Below are 18,214 nucleotides of genomic sequence, written 5' to 3' on the forward strand. Positions count from 1 at the left end.
CTTGATGAGTAAATTATTCACCTGTTCAATTCAGTTTTTTTTTGTGCAGTGCTTTTAACAATAGACATTGTCACAGACAGCTTTACAGTTCTCCAGATTTGTGTCTAGATCCCTTTAAACATCTATAGATATTATTTTTTATTGTGGCAGATGTGTTCCTCCATACTGCAGAATATCACTTGCTGTTCCTGACTGCTACGAAAATGGGGAAGAGAGTTACCATTTACACCTTCTGTTGACAGCTGTTCCGAGGTTTTACTGTCAAACGGTTGCCTGAGATGTGTAAGGACATACCCTTTTACTTTGTATTTTCTTTAATACGATACATATTTGTCCACTAGGTTGAAAATGACTTTATCTTGCTGCTTGAGAAGGAGATGTTCATTGAGCAGCTGAAGGACATAGTGGAGAAGGCTGAGGACATCCTGAGTGAAGACGTTGAGGGAGAGAGGGGCTCGGGAAATCTGTCACAGCCCCATCCGAGCCTCAAAGGGGGGTCTGGTCTTGAGGTGAGCCCGGCGCCACTAAGAAATTTCGTCTGTTCAGTAAATGCAAAGGCGTTTGTCTCGTTAATTTCTAATTAATTGCAGGGAAATGATTCCAGTTTGCTGCATTTGATAACATAATTATATCTACTCTTAAATTCAATAACATGCATACAGTTGTAAAACTACAGTATATACTCAAAATATGTGTGGGGTTATCAGAGGATTGATCAGTTCCTTATACATTGCACTGTTAAATATTCTGAGTGCCTAGAGGATGTCATCTGTTTTCGACTGAGATTCAACACTTAATGCCTGACAGCAAGCATTCACTATTTTTTTTCGTCCATTAAAGATTAAAGAGCTAACCTCTTTTGATGTATAGTTATTAAGCCTCCCCCAGGGAGCACTTTTCCTATGGTAAGGGAGGGAATGCTGACAGGCAAAATGCACAGAGAGGAATGAAATGCTAATGTCTTCCCCATGCTTAAGAATAAGCTTTAATGCTCCTTGCAGAGATGCTCTTGCCAGAAAAGACTAATGTTGACATACATGAATGCAGTGATGTAAGTAAGGAATAATACATGGAGTGTGTTTTAGGAAAATAATCAACAATGGGATGGTGTGCTGCCATCCTGTTATCACCCCAGAAGTGTTTTATTCCTCTTATTCTTCTTATACCACAGCAGTTGCCAAAAATGAAACCTTTTTTGTTTATTAAATGTACTTTTTTTTAGGTTATTAAATAGCAACAAATTTTCCCTTTTAAAATCTGTTTACTGGATTGTTACTATAGAAACTTTAATAACTTATTAGAATGAGTGCATTAATGTATGCCTGTGATTTTGAATTACACTAAGCCAGCGCTAAACACGACCTAAACACTGCCTTACCATATTTTCTGCCATATTTGCATACAAAGCAAAAGAAATATGCTTTCAGCTAACATAGACCATGTGCTGTGCACTGGCTTGCAAATCTCTGCTGGGAGATTTAAATAATCATGCAATTAACTTAAAAAATATGAACTTGTTCTTTCATTGCACATGTTTTTCCTCATTCTTAAATGATCGATCTCCTTTTTCTAAGGAAAATTTTATCTTTCTGATATTTCTGGAATGGATCCAACCCAAAAACTGAAGTAGATCTGGTCAAATATATCTAATAATACTATATAATATTAATAATATTAGGCTGCTGTTAACTGGAGCCTGAGTAACAGATTCTTGAGTTGGGAAAGACGTCACTGTTTGGAAACATAGTTACTCAGTCACATTAGACAGAAGATGGAAAGTTTGTCAGAAAGCTCCACAGGATGCCAAGTTCAGGAGCTGAATAAAGTTCTGTTCTGCAATTTTTTTATTTATTGTTAGTGATTATGTAAATGAAAAGAGACTTTTTCTTGCAGTCCTGATTTTTCAGTGTTTTCCAATGCATAGTGGAAGGGTTAGCATTAAAATAAATAAATAAATAAATAACACCCTTCAGCTATAGACCACACCCACTTCCGTTTTAAATTCGAATACGACAACTGATATTGAGCTCTAAACAGACAGTATATACTATATATAAGATGTATATAATCACCTGAACATGTGTCTAATGTTTAATCAAAGTAATCGGTTTTCATGTTGGTTGTTCTAGGGAGCAAACAAGCCTCAGCAAACTCAGTCTAATCAACTAGTATACCAACAGAATGGTAAGACTGTTATAAGAATTCATGTACAGTATTTCCTTGTTCATGTATTTACATGGTTATGTAACTGATGTTTACACGTGTCTACTGGCTTTATAAAAAACATTGTGCAATGGACAGTCTGGTGTTTTACTGTAAAAGGTATATATGCTCTGCACAATATGATAATGGAAAGCTTTTAAAGAGACAGTAATGTCCTGTGTGACATGTCACAGATGTAAAACGCTCTCCATTTCTGTGATTGATTTTGATCAGGAATGCATATGGGAAGCTGTTTGTGTGGTAATGGATGTGTGTGTATGTTTGTGTGTGTACGTGTGCTTGTGTCTTAGTACTTCACACTGGAAAACGTTGGTTCATCATCTGCCCTGTGGCTGAGACCGCAAATAATGGTGAAGACAGTGTCACAGCAAAAGGTATATATCTATACTTGTGTGCTAGTACTATGACTAACCATGTTTTCAAAAAGCAAAAAAAAAGGGGGAATAAAACAGTAAACTGTAGACATATGACCAAGAATTGACTAACACAGTGTCTTAGTAAGTTGTTCCAGTGGTCATAGAGAGTGCCGTGTAACACATGGTGGTAGAGAGTGCCGTGTAACACATTTGATCCAGGTGTTATTACGTTATTTTCGTTCTACTCAATCCATTCAGTGAGCCCCGAATTGCTGATTTTGTCATCCCGGAAGAGACCACTCCCATTAAAGCAGAAAGGTTTCATCATAAGATAAAGGAGATCAGTCAGAATAACTGTACAGATTTGTAGCGACTCTTCCCTCTAATGGGACAAGTGGCAGCAAAATAAATGCCTCCACAGTATAACAGAGCTGCCAGGTTTTCCTTTAATTTGCCCATCTGTACTTCTTCATCAATTACTGAGGATAATAGTGAGTAAATTTATTTTAGATTTAAAGATATTATAGAGAAAATACTTTTTTTTTTAATAATCATCTTTGAAAATACAAAGTTTTGAGTGGATGCCGTGCATATAGAGGCAACTGAGATTAAAGCCCATCTCCAGAACCGCCTTGTGGCGTTTTTTAAAAAGATTTTTTTTATTTTACATCAGACAAGGCTCGTGCATAAGATATGTAAGAATTAGAGCATTAACTTCTGTGCTTTCTTGCACTAATCTACGTACAAATATCTGTACTGAGTGTCGGATCATTATAAACGTGCATTACTATTGATTATGAACTCAACAAAGATTGTTAATCCTATAAGATTTTCACTTCTGCTCTATGGCAATTTTAATCAATGGGTGTGGGCTACAGGCTGAATAGCTCATGTGCTGCAAAATATAGCATGAATATTGTATTTTGTAGTGTTTCTGGGCTAGAATTCGGGTGAAGAATATGTGGTATAAGGTCATTATATTGTAAATTTATCACACTGTTCCAACCTTGATATGTATAAATAAGCAGACCAGGTTTTGTTGTTGAATAAATGCAGCTTGCTTAGTCAGTACTTTGTAAATTTTGTTTATTAAGGTTCATCTTTATTTTTTCCTTCTCTCTGACTCTCAGACGCAGAGGGCACACCTGCAGCGCAAATCCAAGACACTAGCATAGGTGAAGCCAGAGCTCTCCAGACCAACCCACCGCTGTCTAACACGGCCCTCAGTGCCCCCGAACACGCCCAAACCGTGGACGAGCCTCAAAGCACTCAGTCAGCAAGAATGTCCATGGTTGCTGACATCCCATGCTGCCCTATCGTCCCTCCCACTTCCCAGGCTGATAATGCTAAAAAAAATGTACCCCCTCCCCAGCCAGCCAGTCATGACCCCAGCCCAGTCTCCGACACATCTTTGACCCAGGTTCAACCAGTAGTGCTTCAGCAGCCATTTTCCACACCTGTTCCACCTGCTACGCAGTCACAGCCTCAGAGCCCTGCCCATCAAACACAACAAGGTCCTCCTACTACATCAGGGCCTACCACTTCACTTACACAGCCAGGGGGTGGACCAGCCGAGTCTGATGGGGAAGGGCCTCCTAGACTAGAGTTTACCGATAGGACAATAAAGACACTTGATGAGAAGCTCAGGAACCTTCTGTACCAGGAGCATAATCCCTCACAATCCACAAGCTCCACCTCAGATCCTCCTGGCTCACCTCCAGTATCAGACAGCCAAAGCAGCGATGGACCACTGAGAAGAGGGGAAATACTGGTAAAAAGACACCTAAGCATTTAATTATCAGCATTAGACATTCAGTGAAATGCCACTAATTACAGAATAATTTAAAGAAGAACTTTGCCCAGTCAGTATGTTTTACATTAATTCGTAAAACTGTAGCATTCATATGCGGTAACTTTCAGTTAGCATCTGTGTTTGGCCTTCACGTTTATATATATAATGCTATTAAAGATGCACCAAAATTTCCCTTTTCAAAAATTTTTGACCAACAATGTCGAAAGCAACATTTTCTGTTTTCAGAGAGAAAATGCCAACGAAGTTATGCTGTTTGTGTTATGATTAAATGCAACAGCATATTAAAATATAGTGAATTGTGCACAACATGCACAGGGTATGTGCACCATTATCAGGCATGTTAACTCGCCATATAATAATGTCACAATGAACAGTGTTTTTCAGTAATGATGTCCTCATTATTATACAAGATACTGGCTTGCAATAATATTTATATGTTATGAATCTACGTAGACCATTGCAGCTACCACAACCCTCCACTTCCTTGCAAACATTACAGCTTTAAAGGATTTAAAGCAGTTTTACTGTTTTATTTATATGTAGCTTGTACAATGTACATGTTATTATTATTCTAAGTGAGTAAATTGACAGCCTTTCTATCATCACGTGTGTCGAAACTTTTGATTGGTAGTTTAAATAGACATACAAGTAACAAATAATTGAACCTTTTTAAAAACTCAATAGTCAGAATAGTTTGTGATTAATAATTAGAGAATATATATGAACACCATGTTTGCACAAGCTTATTTGCAAGAATGCCATTTCATTACTTCATAGAATTAAAATTAACTGATATAAATAAAAATAAGCCATTGTTTTCCCACTGCTGAAATGCAATGCAATGCTCAAATACCAGTTTATTTGGTAGATCTGTCATGGTTGTACTTATCCTAATTTTCTGCATCTGTTCCTGTGTTTGATTTTCCCCCTTTTGTTTCCTCATGCAGCCTCAGATTCCAGAGAGGAGTGATAGTCTTGGTACCTTGAGTGACTCTGCTGTTGCCTGTAAGTGGTGTCTCTATGTATGTTTTTCTCCATGGATTAATACAAACTTGTTTGGGATTATTTCAAACTAGGTTTACTTTACTCCATGTTAGGAAATAATTCGACTGAACATGAATTCGAAATGACTGATTTATGAACAAACTCATTTGTTCATATCCATTAGCTTTAAATAGGCAGCTGACAGCCGACTTAGAGGGCACCTCTGATGGACACCCTACCTCGAAAAGCCGTTTCCAGGTAAGAGGACTCATGAAGGACTCATGAAGCCTTTTGCATTATCTATTGCATGTGCCTTTGCATTTACTGGAGCCGTTATCTCTAGATTGTTCCAACGGCACCGGATATTGTCCAGAGTTTGGAGCGGGGCAGAAAGAGCCGGACTTCCTGCAGTTCTGCAGCACCTGGCCACATGGAAGGAGAGGCTGCAGTGACCACAGATATTGGAGTTTCCACTGCAAATGAGGATGGAGGCCATACCATGCGAATGTGCCATAGTAATCGTTATTCAGCTCCTCCAAACCTCTATCAGGTGTGAATGAGAGTTCTCTAATGAAACGTGCTCTTCACTGCTCTCTTATTGCATCGGTTGAGCCAAGTGTTTCTACTGTGAATAGGTTTTCAAATTGCTGCGCTTCCTTGGATTCGAAACTGATAAGCAATTATCAAAGTAGTTTCTATTCTGTATATGACCAGTGTATATAATCTTATTCTATATATGACTAGTGTATATAACCCTATTCTAGATATGGCCAGTGTATATAATCCTCTTTTATGACCAGAGTATATAAAATCCTAGTCTAGATATTGACCAGAGTATATAATCCTATTCTAGATATGACCAGAGTATATAATCCTATTCTAGATATGAACGGTGTGTATAATCCTAGTCTAGATATGACCAGTGTATATAATCCTAGTCTAGATATGACCAGAGTATATAATCCTATTCTAGATATGAACGGTGTGTATAATCCTAGTCTAGATATGAACGGTGTGTATAATCCTAGTCTAGATATGAACGGTGTGTATAATCCTAGTCTAAGTATGACCAGAGTATATAATCATATTCTAGATATGACCAGACTATGTAATCCTAGTCTAGATATGACCAGAGTATATAATCCTAGTCTAGATATGACCAGAGTATATAATCCTAGTCTAGATATGAACGGTGTGTATAATCCTATTCTAGTTAGGTCCAGTGTATATAATACTATTCTACATACGACCAATAGTACTATTCTAGATATGACCGGTGTGTATAATCCTATTCTAGGTATGACCACCATATATAAAGCTATTCTAGATATGTCCATTATATATAATCCTAATCTATTCATTGTATTCTTGTTAGAACATTTGTTTTCTGGATAGGGCTTTTTCATTTTGTTTGTTGTATGTAAGAGAGGCTTTTACATTTGTGGTTCAAGTATTGCTTGTTTTTTTCCCTTGGTAGGACATGCTTACTTCCAGTGTGGAGGCCATGACCTCGATGCCTCATGCTCAAACCTCCTTGTCCATTGATGCAGCAGCACAGCATAGCTTCCACCTCTCCACAGATTCTGGTGAAGAGGACAACCACTTGATTCTGCCCCATAAACCTGCACAGGCCGTTCCCAGCCAATCAGAGCACAGTGGAAGCGATCTTGTAAAGCGGGCTGTAGCTTTCTTTCGGCGCTCTGGCCGCAGCAGCAGCGTGCAGAGCTCTGATTCGCCCAGCCGTCCACCAGTTCTTAATGGCCATGCTCCATGTGCTTCAAGCCATGCCCACTCTGCATACATCAGCAGTGATAACGACTCGGAGTTTGAGGATGCTGACATGAAAAAGGAGCTGCAGAAACTCAGAGAAAAGTAAACAAAGCACTAATATACAAACCTCTGCTTCTTCACTAGTACAGACCGAAGGTCGTACTTGTCAATTTCTGTGCATGCTACTATAAAATGTACATTAGGATAATTTAAACTGTCTCAGATGCATTTATTACCATTTTTTTTTCCTGAACACAAACAATACTTATTTTTCATACAGATACTTGAAAGTCTAAATTGATTTCTACAATTATGATTTCATTCCAATATGCTTAAAAACCTCAAGCTGTGTAAATGATGATCAGCACAACCACATTATAATTCTGTCAGAATTTTGTAATTTTCCAGTGAGCACATAATGCGAACAAGGAAAACCTAACTAAAGGTTTGTGCTTACTGAGTCTGCAGTGCAAAACATGTTCTGTCAATGGAGCCATCTGTAATCCCTAGTGGTTAGCCCCTTTAAAGTGTTCATTAAAAACACTAGACATAAAGCATGGTGGCAGCTGGCATCATCATGTCCTCATCTCCTCCTGAAGGAATTCCAAACAATCCCACCCGCTCCCCCAGAACCTCCTGCTCTCCTGAAAAGTTTGACTAATCCCTCTTGCTTCAGCAATTATAAGTTTTATTTGTACCTGCAATATTTTCTAGTGAACTTGTTTGGTTCTGTTAGTAATTTAAGCCACATCGTTCCTGACCATTCACTGTACAATGGCAACTAAACTTAAAACCCTATACATATTCATGACAGAAATATGATCTTCCATGTCTCCTGCTCTTCCTCAGGCATATGAAGGAAATCTCTGAGCTGCAAGCCCATCAGAGAAGTGAGATCGAGCAGCTTTATTCACGGCTCGGACGGCCCGTGCCTCCTAGTGTGGGATTCCTGCACGCAGTACCCCCTACCGGCCGCCGCCGCCGCACCTCCAAACACAAGCTCAAAGCGGGCAAGCTTCTTAATCCAACCGTGCAACAGCTCAAATCCAACCGTGCCAGCAGCCCAGGTAAGTTTAAGTGTGCATGCTTATATAGACTGCATTGTTCATTTTATTGTTCCTTGCAGTACAAGCTATATGTCTCTCTCTCTAGCAGAGACCTGTTCCAGCATGTCGGGATCTCCAGCTAAAAGCTCAGTTCTAGGTAACAGCTCTGTAGCTTCCAGCATGGCCACACTGCAGAGTCCAGTGTCTGAACCTCTGCAACCAGTCCAAACACAGCAGCCATGCTCGCTCAAAGTCTCACTGTCCTCTGACAACATCTATGACTCAGCCCCGCACGCGCTCCCAGGGCAAGGTAACACACACACACACACACACACGCACGCATACACGTACTCTGCCCATATATAGGCCCTTGCTGTGTCTGCGTATAATCTACATTTGTGTCTCTCATACTCACACACATGTTCATATACAAGTCTTTGTCAAAGTGCTTAATACATGAATTTGCATGATCACATATTACACAGCATTCTTAAGGACTCTCTTCCTTCATCTGTGTGTCACACACATCTTGAACACACATGCAGATTCACACAGCCCTGTAGGAAGGCTGCAAAGTATTAGTTTAGTGTGTTTAAATATTTTCTTAGATGCATTATCTGTTACTGCATCTATATTACATGAACACAGTCATACAACAAATTTTCATAACTTGCAAACAAGTATGATATCTCTGCTGACAGTTATGTATAGGTTAAGAACAAGGAGGCACTGTTGGCCAGCTTAAGAGTGGCCACATCATGAGCAACACCCCCAAACACACACACACACACACACACACACACACAGACAGACCCACAAACACCGTGAACATGTCCTATAGTCCTATAATATTTGGCTGTGCCTTACTGTCTATGCTGAGATGATACGGGTCTCTAAAACCTGATGTGTTCGCTGTTACACCACTCTCCCTCTCTCTCCCTCTCTCTCTCTTTTTCCTTTCTTTTTTTCTCTACCTCTTATATTCGTTCTTCACAGGCTGGACCGTTTACCACCAAACATCCGAGAGAGTCACCTATAAATCTAGTAGCAAACCACGCACTAGATTCCTCAGTGGACCCGTGTCTCTGTCCATCTGTTTGTATTTGTTTTTTCCTACTTTACTTCACTCATCCCATCTGTCTTTCCAGTCCATTTTTGGTTCTCTCTCTCTCTCTCTCCCTCTCTCTCTCTCTCTCCCCCGCTGTCTTTCTTTATGTATTTCTCTGTCTCTCTCTCTCTCTCTCGCTCTCTCTCTCTCTGCCCATCCCAATGTGTGACTTGTCTTAATTTTTCCCCTATACACCATCAACCATCAACTTTTTCATCACAGAGATTTTCATCCATTTTCATTTGTCCATCATGTTTCTTTGGTCATTCCTGCACCTATTTTGTCAATCACTTCATTCATACAAACGCTTTGCGCTGCTTTCTGCTTACCAAATAACATTAACTGTGTCTTCCCCCAAACATGGGCTTTCCAAAACCTTGAATCTTTTGAGAACGTGAAAGAACAATTAAATATGTGTGTCTTGCCAAAGCCTTTGTATCTTCTGTACATGTGGTTTCTTTCTTTTCACTGATTGTCCTCACGTATGTAAAAAGCCCCATACCGGCATAAGAGGATGATGGGCACGCTGTCTCATGTTTGGAATCGGAAGACGTGCATGCCAGAGGCACAAGCCAGGCTCACTTTGGAGACCGTCAGGGCCGTATTTCAAATTCTTACCTTACTTCATCTCTGGCTCTACATTGCATGACTTTTAAAGAAAACCCAAAGCTGCCTCTGCTACTCTTGTAGAATAGTTTTTTCCCCCCCAAACAGTTTGTGCTTTAATGTGTTTTTTAGTAAAATTTAATTTGAAATTCATAATGAACACTGTGCTGAACGCGGTGATGACTGACTTGCAGTCCCTCAAGTACTTTTTTTGTGTACTCTATGTAGAGTATATACAAGAATATCTTTACACTCCTATGCCCCGAGCATATTCAACTTGTTTTCATACTTTAGCTGTATTGTAATTCCTAGACTTTTGTAAACATAAAGGAAAGTGAAGTGTTTGGCCCACTGTTACATAGAAGTCATGATTCCACTAGAGGAAAGAGGTTTTGATGCATTGCAAAAATGCAACCTCTACTGCGTTTGTTTGGACCTGTTTAAGGTCCTTTTCTTTTCTTTTCTATTGCCTTTCTTGTTCTTTTTTTTCCTTTGTCTTTTTTAATATTCTTAACACTGTTTAACGGACACATTAGATTTAAGCTTTTTTTTTAATGTAATTATGTAAAATGTACGTAATTAAAAACGAGTGGGTCTCTCCTTAAAGTTACTGGTCCCGGTCCTGGTCTTAAAGACCTACATTTTAGTGTGATTCTTTTTCCAAAACTGTGCCCTGGCTGCTCCTAAACATGGCGAGCCAAAATCCCTATATAAATGGCTAAAAGTTTGCTGTTTTTAGCATATTTTACTGTTGCAGTAGAAAAATGGAAATCGAAACACATTGTGGTATCAGAGTTCTTTTTTTGAAAATGGAAATCAGGAAATGACTCTATAATATAAAATAATGATTTCATTATCTCACAATGAAATCTCCTAATTCTGACAAACGTGATACTGGTATACACCCAGCGAGTGTTTATTAGGAACACTATACTAATACTGGGTAGGGCCTCCATTTGCTCTCAAAACAGCTTCAATTCTTTGTGGCATGGATTCCACAAGATGTTGGAAACATTCCTTCAAGATTCTGGTCCATGTTGACATGATCGCATCTTCTGCAATTCCTGCAGATTTTTTGGAAGCACTTTCATGCTGCGAATCTCCCTTTCTACCACATCCCGAAGGTGTTCTATTGGATTCAGAGCCAGTGACTGGGAAGACCACTGAAGAACACTGAACTCATTGTCATGGTCATGAAACCAGGTTGAGATGACTTTTGCTTTGTGACATGGTGCATTATCATCATGCTGGAAGTAGCCATTAGAGGATGGGTAATTTGTGGCCATGAAGGGATGCACATGGTCAGCAACAATACTTAAATAAGCTGTGGCATTCAAGTGATGATTGGTATTAAGAGGCCCAGTGTGTGCCAAGCAAACATTCCCCACACCATTTTATTACCAGCCTGGACTGTTGACACAAGGCAGGTTGAGTTCATGTATACATGCTGTTGGCACCAAATTGTGACCTTACCATCTGTGTGCCTCAGCAGAAGTTGAGATTCATCAGACCAGGCTATGTTTTTCCCATCTTCAGCTGTCTAGTTTTGGTGAACCTGTGCCCACTGCATCCTCAGCTTTCTGTTCTTGGCTGACAGAAGTGGAACCCGATGTGGTCTTCATCTGTTGTAGCCCATCTGCCTCAAGGTTTGACGTGTTGTGCATTCTGAGATGCTTTTCTGCTCAGCACAATTGTACAGAGGGGTCATCTGAGTTACTGTAGCCTTTCTGTCAGCTCAAACCAGTCTGGTCATTTTCCGTTGACCTCTCTCATTAACAAGGCGTTTCCATTCTGCCACTCACTGGATATTTTTTCTTTATTGCACCATTCTGAGTAAACTCCAAAGGCTGTTGTGCATGAAAATCCCAGGAGATCAGTAATTACAGAAATATTCAGACCAGCCCTTCTGGCACCAACAATCACACCATGATCAAAATCACTGAGATCACAATTTTTCGCCATTTTAGATGCCCACTTGGATAAAATATAGCCTAGCTTCCAGAGTGCATACAGAAGCAGAAAAATGCAGAAAAGTAAATACATGTTGTTTCCAGTATTGTGTTTTCCAGTTTCCCAGTGTTCTTTAAAAATGGAAATTGGTCAGTGAGTCATTTTCTGTTTTCCATTTTTCTGTTTTCCATTTTACATTCCAGTTTAAAATAAGTTTTGGGCCCATCCTTTTCACCAATAATTCACATGCTTCCAAGCATACAGCCTAATTAAATCTCCCCACACCTCCTTCTGATGCTGTTTTTATTAACTGATTGGTTGCTGCCTGTGGCTTTCCACCAGTTTGTCCAGTGAGCAGAAGTGTGCAGCGTTTCCCTCCTTGCCCCTAACCCTGTGTATCTGTATTGTTCTGCCTCTTCATAGGGTCTACTCTGAAACGACTATGTCTAGGCAAAGAGCGCTGTAGTAGTAACTATCCCATTTACTCTTACTCTGTAGATCCTCCTTCCTTTCTTTTGTTATCCCCTTTATCTTCCCTTTATCTGTTGTCTCTTGGCATGACCACAAGAGTGAGCGTTGTCATCTTCCTGTGTTTGCAGAAGAGTGTAAAAATGCAACAATGAAATGTGTTGTCACTTCATTGATTTAATTTTTCCCCCCTCCCTAGTGCATGGCAATGGATGGTGTCACTTCCTATGAAGTGCTGCTTCTATTATTTTTGTCTGCATGTTTTGATTTTAAGATGTGAATCGGCCGTTATGTGGGGGAGTTTAATCCTTTGGCTGCTTGTTGTCTGGAAATGCTCAAAAAAACAAATAGCTAGGTAAAGTGACAGTAGCCGGCATGTGCGCACTAGTAGAAAGATGGACAGATTCACATCGATAAGCAGCCAACCGATTGCTCATGACTCAGTGCAAGGCACCGTTTCTGTCCTTTTCTTTTGTTCTTTCTTTCTTTAAGGTGTCCTGTGTTTCTCTCTCTTATAGGGTCATCGCATTGTAGTGGCACAACTTCAGCGAGCTCAGCATCCAATCAACAATCAGCCCTGTCTCCTGTGGCCATGCCTGTGCCTGATCCTCAGCCATTTACCACACTAGCTCAGGCTCAGACCAACAACAGCAATAACAAAAAGCGGACATTCACCGATGACTTGCACAAGCTGGTTGACGATTGGGCAAAAGAGACGCTCGCTGCTGGCCCTCAGCCCCGCCCTTCCCTTAACCAAATCAAACAACAGCAAAGGCATCAGGACTTGAAGGGCACACCTACGCATATGAGTGGAGGCACAATTCAGGTACATCCTGCAGTTTTTTCCCCTGAATAGTGGACGTTTGATGGTCTAAAATCGGTGCTTTTCAGATTTAGATATTTTTATTGTCCAGTGGTAAAACCATACAATAAAAAGATTCTAGAAAAAGAAAATAAAGAGCTAATGTATAAAAAAGCTGCAGTGTTAATTGGGTAAAGTTTATTATCCATAATATAGCACTTGCATTGAGGGATTTGTTTTAAAAAATAAGTCTGTCTTGACTTACCACAGCTAGACACATGACAGATTGTCAAGAGTTACAATAGTATGACAATTTTGATCCTTACTCTTAAAAGCGATGAAAAGCTGTGATATGATTTTTGTGCAAAAGTGCACGTAACTTTGCAAAAAATTTTATAGTGGTCTAGGGGTCTTATGGAGTTATAGCTGACATTTTAAGTTTGACTTATGTATTTCAAGAGAAACAGGATGTTTCAGACAAAGATCCTTCATCAGGTGTGCAAGCAAATATTAAATAAATGGCACAAGTATAATATGTCTATACTTACCAGTGCTAGGCATGTGACAGGCTGTCATCTGTCACACCAACGTTTCACAAAGTGGTCTGTTAAAACACTGAATGTCACATCATCGCTTTTGCCATAATTAAAGTTTAACATCACCCAAATTCATAGGAAGTGAGTGATCACTTTGTCTCTATTGGTACACTATATAGCCAAAGGTTTGTGAACACCTGACCATCTCGCCCATATGTAGGTCTTTCCCAACCTGTAGGTCTGTCACAAAGATGGAAGCACACAGTTGTGTAGGATGTCTTTGTATGCTGTAGCTTTACAATTTCTCTTCACTGAAACTAAGGGGCCCAAACTTATTCCCGCATGACATTAACACTGTGCACAAAGTGAGGGCCATAGAGACATGGCTTGCCAAGGTTGCACTAATGCTCTTGGGGCTGAATGAGCCCCACAAATCCCCACAGCGACGCTCCAAACTTTAGTGGAAAGCTTTCCCAGAAGAGTGGAGGTTATTATAACAGCAAAAGGGGGGACTAAATCTGCAATTAGATGTTCAAACAACACATATGAATGTGATGGTCAGATGTCTACAAACTTTTGCCCATATAATGTTAATGGTATAACTATTTCAGAATATCATATTGTATGCTTTACTAATTTATATGCTAAAGATATCAGTAGCTTTTGATTTTTTTCTCCCTTGCCTTATATTAACTATATCTTTCTTTCTCTCCCTCTCACCTTTGCCTTGTCTCTGTGCATTCAGATGAGGGCTTCTCTGCCCCCGAAATTTTTGCCATTCCAGCTGCCTCTCCCGTGCCCACTCTCAGCTGCTCCAGGTCCCAGTGTGCCCCCTGCCCTCAGTAACACACCCTCACCCGTTCTCCATCCATCATATTTGCTCCCCACCGGCCCTTTTGGAGGGGTGATGCCAGCTTCTGGGTACCCAACCCAGTGGCCTCAGGTCCCCTGTCCAGTCGGTACAGTGGGGCCAGTGAACATGATTGGCGCATCGGGTATGATACCCCTCCCTGCTTTGGTTAACCCTGCACTGCAAACCTTTCCCATGGCATTGAATGGCTCGGAAAACCCCACATGCAGAGGCAGTGCCAGAACTGTATAACTATACCATCATTACCATAGCTGGTGTTCCTCTGTAATGCAAAGCTTTCTACTATGCTATGTAAATTAGAACTATGCTGATCATTCAATGACTCCATGGTTATATCAGTAACTACCTACTTAGCTGGTTCTGTTGGCTGGTAAATGATCAGTGTCTGTCATAGACATGCTATGATGTGCAGATTACCCAGGCCTCACACTGAAACTACAGTACCCATAGTCCTGTTGCATTGGTCCAGTGTTATTGATGTCAGCAACAGTATGCATTTGACAGCAGACACATCTGTACATAGCCTCAGAGCTTGTAAATAGTGTGTATGTGCGCGTGTATGTGTGTGTGTGCTTGAACAAGTGCAAGTAAGTCTGCATTTGTCTGGCCTTTATGAATTCTACAGCCATAGTGAGTGATAATTTTATGGTCTCTATCTGTCAGTCTTTTTCACGACAACTCAGCAATCACTGTTTGCTAAGGCTAAGACAGACAGAACCGCCTTTGCCAATGGCTGCCAGAGTGTACATGCACAAACAACAAAGGAAATATGACACAAACTTCAAAGAACAAATCAGAAATAGTATTAAATTTGATTACGCATCTATTTGCAATAGGAAATCCATTCTTGAAACGACAAATCTACAACTCTGGTAGTTACAGTTCTACTTTTTCACTGTTGGCTGATGAAATGCAGTGAGTGCTGTCTCAGACCACACTGAAGATACGGAAAAAGAAAAAGCATCAAGGGGAATGTAGTGCCTTGAGAGTTTAACAATTTCCCCATGAAAATCTGCACGTCAGCCTTCAGTCAAGATGGTGCATCCTTTTGGGTCACTAGAAAACTATTACGTGTTTATTGCAATACCTATTTTCACCACCCTCCCAAAAAAAATGTATTTATTGTTTACAGTTTTAAGGCTATTCAGACAAAGCACCAGACAAGACTCATGGTCACCAGAAATTGTCTGCAAAGCTCTTTTGGTGTTACGATCCCCTCATTACAAGCACAGTTTAAGTACTAACAGAAGATCTTTAATCTACAACTGTGACCTCAAACACTGGCCACTTGCATGTCTTTGATTTCTTAATATTGGGCAAGGCCCTGTTACTGCAAAGTTTCATGTGATGCAGTGCTTGGGAACGTTGTCCATAGGACGGCAAGTAAACTTTTCGCATGGTCACTGTAAAGTTTACAAAATTCAGTCCAGGTTTAGCTTTGTTTGTAAAGGTGGGGGTCGGGGATTGAAAAGCTGTGTTCACTGAGGAACGCACTACTCAAAGTAGCAGTGAACATGTAAGAAGGGACGGGCAGTTTGGCTTCACATACTTAAGTGCAATTCAACTCTAAATCCCAAGAAAAGGAAGTGGGTGAGGGTAGCCTTGTCATGAGCCTTATGCACTAACCAGGTGAAAGAGGAGGACCTGTGGTGACTTTAGCATGCCACAGAACTCCGTAGCGAGCCATACACTAATTAGAGTGAGTTTAGTTAAGCTGCATTTTCGTTTTTCCCCATTGTGGGGTCTTTTATTGGTGTATGAATTGGTTGTAGTGTATATTTTGAGGTAAGAGGGTGGTGCAATATTTAGTTTACACTTGTTAATATAATAGATTTTAGCCTCTTTTTTTTTTTTTCTTTTTCCTTAATGCTGCTAGAATGACACAGGTGGTCCAGTATATGAAAAACTAAGGTGAGCAACACTGACTGTACCAACCACCCAAGGTAGAAAATCCAGCCCCAATCAAAATCGACAAAAAACAAAACTATATATTCTGCTACTGGATGAGAATGATACCTGAGTATTAGACATTAAATCGCTTAAGTTGTGTGTCTGGGTTTTCTTGTTTAGCAAATGTTAATTTTCAGTAAGGGGTCCTCATTTTCGAGGGATTAGGCCTAGCATCCTGGGCACCCTCCTGTTCTTGCACTTCCCTCTTCCTTAATCTGATTTGCTCTTTAGACCAGCATGATTAGTTTTGGCCCTACACACTTCCTAGATGGAATCCCCCCCTTTTTTTTTTTTTTTTACACTGCGTTTAAACAGCAATACACCAATAGTCGAAAAATCCAGCAAACTACCCAAAGGTATACAATCCAACCCTACTCCAAGCCTGCAATCTTGATACTGTGATGCCACTTTAACATAATGCTGGGGTATGAGGAATTAAATCACACAAATACATCCATTTGTCACACTTAGTAGTCAGAATTATCTTGTTTTTTTTTTCCAAATATTTTAAAAGAGAACATCAAATTTTGATTGGGATGGCCTAGAATCTTTGCTACACTGGAACTTTTGCACTTGCCCCCTTTTGTAATTTCATGTTCGTCACTTGGACCAGCATGTTTAGGCTCTCCGCTACACCTTTCAAAAATCGAGCCACATTTTTTTACCCTGCATTTGAAGAGGTTGTGAGCTGTGGTTCTGTCAAGCTGTGAATTATACAGATTGCTTGTAATTAATGTATGTATAGTTATTTTGCGTTTTTTTTTTTTTGCCTTTTCCCTAACATGTATGTGTTATTCTTCCATCAATTCACTTTGAATTGGATTTTTTTTTTTAAATGTAGGCTGTTATGCAGAATATTCTGCTTTGGATGAAATACTTTTTATAGAAAGAGATTTCTGTCCTCTGTTACTTGTATTTTTGATCCAGTTGCCAAGTCTGTGTAAGCATTTAGCAGATGTGGAACTGAATTATTCATTGTTACCATTTTCTACATGAAAGCCATGTTTCATTGCTTCTGCTTAGAATTGTCCATACATTTCATTAATTTCTTCTGCCCTGCCTAAAAAAAAAAAGCTGCACTCTGATCACAAAGACTGTATATGTTTAATGAAAGAAAGAAATAAACATTATTTTGTGCTTGATAATAGTATTTCTTATGCGTGTTCTAAAAGTCTTACCGTAGTAATGTAGTGTAGCCCTGCACAATGCTAGATCAACACTTAATGACACCTATCAAGAGAATGGTCAGAAATGATTGTAGAAAAATATACATCATGAGCTCTTGTAAAGATTGATGGTATCAAGAATTTCACCAAGTACCAGTATATTTTAACCTCCTGGCAGAGGCAACAAGATTCTGGACAAGGACCTGGCCATAGATGGAGTTTTTAAGCACATAATGTCTCCAAACTTGCACCTGAAGTATTATAGAAATGAAACCACCATTTTAAAAACTTGAGGTCTGAATGGAAGAGGGAAGTTGTAAAGAAACTTAAGAATATAAAGAAGTCAACTAGATGAAGGCAATCCACATACAAGTGCTTAGCATCCTACCGGAAGAACCTATTCTTTCTAGGAAAGCTTGACCAAATATTATTGCAGCTGCTGATACTTTTGTGACCAGCATTCTGCAGGAGAAAAGTACTACTTAATAAAACTTTAAAAAATAAATGTATGTTCAAATAAACCTATAGTTTTCCAATATGGCTAAGCTTTTTGTGTGCACACAAA

General features: G+C 39.8%; 1 protein-coding gene across 7 annotated transcripts in view; it reads left to right on the plus strand.

The window, feature by feature from the left end:
• Positions 1 to 18,187, plus strand: part of LOC113533227 (serine/threonine-protein kinase WNK2-like) — a 49,072-nt gene extending 30,885 nt beyond the window's left edge. For 4 of the 7 annotated variants that reach the window (XM_053236238.1, XM_053236239.1, XM_053236244.1 and 1 more), the window contains 14 exons: positions 342 to 509; positions 2,130 to 2,184; positions 2,514 to 2,597; positions 3,710 to 4,350; positions 5,340 to 5,397; positions 5,561 to 5,634; positions 5,720 to 5,926; positions 6,854 to 7,248; positions 7,996 to 8,213; positions 8,299 to 8,502; positions 9,189 to 9,287; positions 12,280 to 12,324; positions 12,843 to 13,150; positions 14,408 to 18,187. In XM_053236238.1, the coding sequence (XP_053092213.1) occupies positions 342 to 509; positions 2,130 to 2,184; positions 2,514 to 2,597; positions 3,710 to 4,350; positions 5,340 to 5,397; positions 5,561 to 5,634; positions 5,720 to 5,926; positions 6,854 to 7,248; positions 7,996 to 8,213; positions 8,299 to 8,502; positions 9,189 to 9,287; positions 12,280 to 12,324; positions 12,843 to 13,150; positions 14,408 to 14,764 (2,913 nt within the window). In that variant the 3' untranslated portion in view covers positions 14,765 to 18,187. The remainder of the gene's footprint in view (positions 1 to 341; positions 510 to 2,129; positions 2,185 to 2,513; positions 2,598 to 3,709; positions 4,351 to 5,339; positions 5,398 to 5,560; positions 5,635 to 5,719; positions 5,927 to 6,853; positions 7,249 to 7,995; positions 8,214 to 8,298; positions 8,503 to 9,188; positions 9,288 to 12,279; positions 12,325 to 12,842; positions 13,151 to 14,407) is intronic. The other 3 variants (XM_053236240.1, XM_053236241.1, XM_053236242.1) reach the window with 3 other exon arrangements.
• Positions 18,188 to 18,214: the final 27 nt, after the last annotated feature.

The sequence above is a fragment of the Pangasianodon hypophthalmus genome, chromosome 8, assembly GCF_027358585.1.
Source record: "Pangasianodon hypophthalmus isolate fPanHyp1 chromosome 8, fPanHyp1.pri, whole genome shotgun sequence".
Taxonomy (NCBI): Eukaryota; Metazoa; Chordata; class Actinopteri; order Siluriformes; family Pangasiidae; genus Pangasianodon; species Pangasianodon hypophthalmus.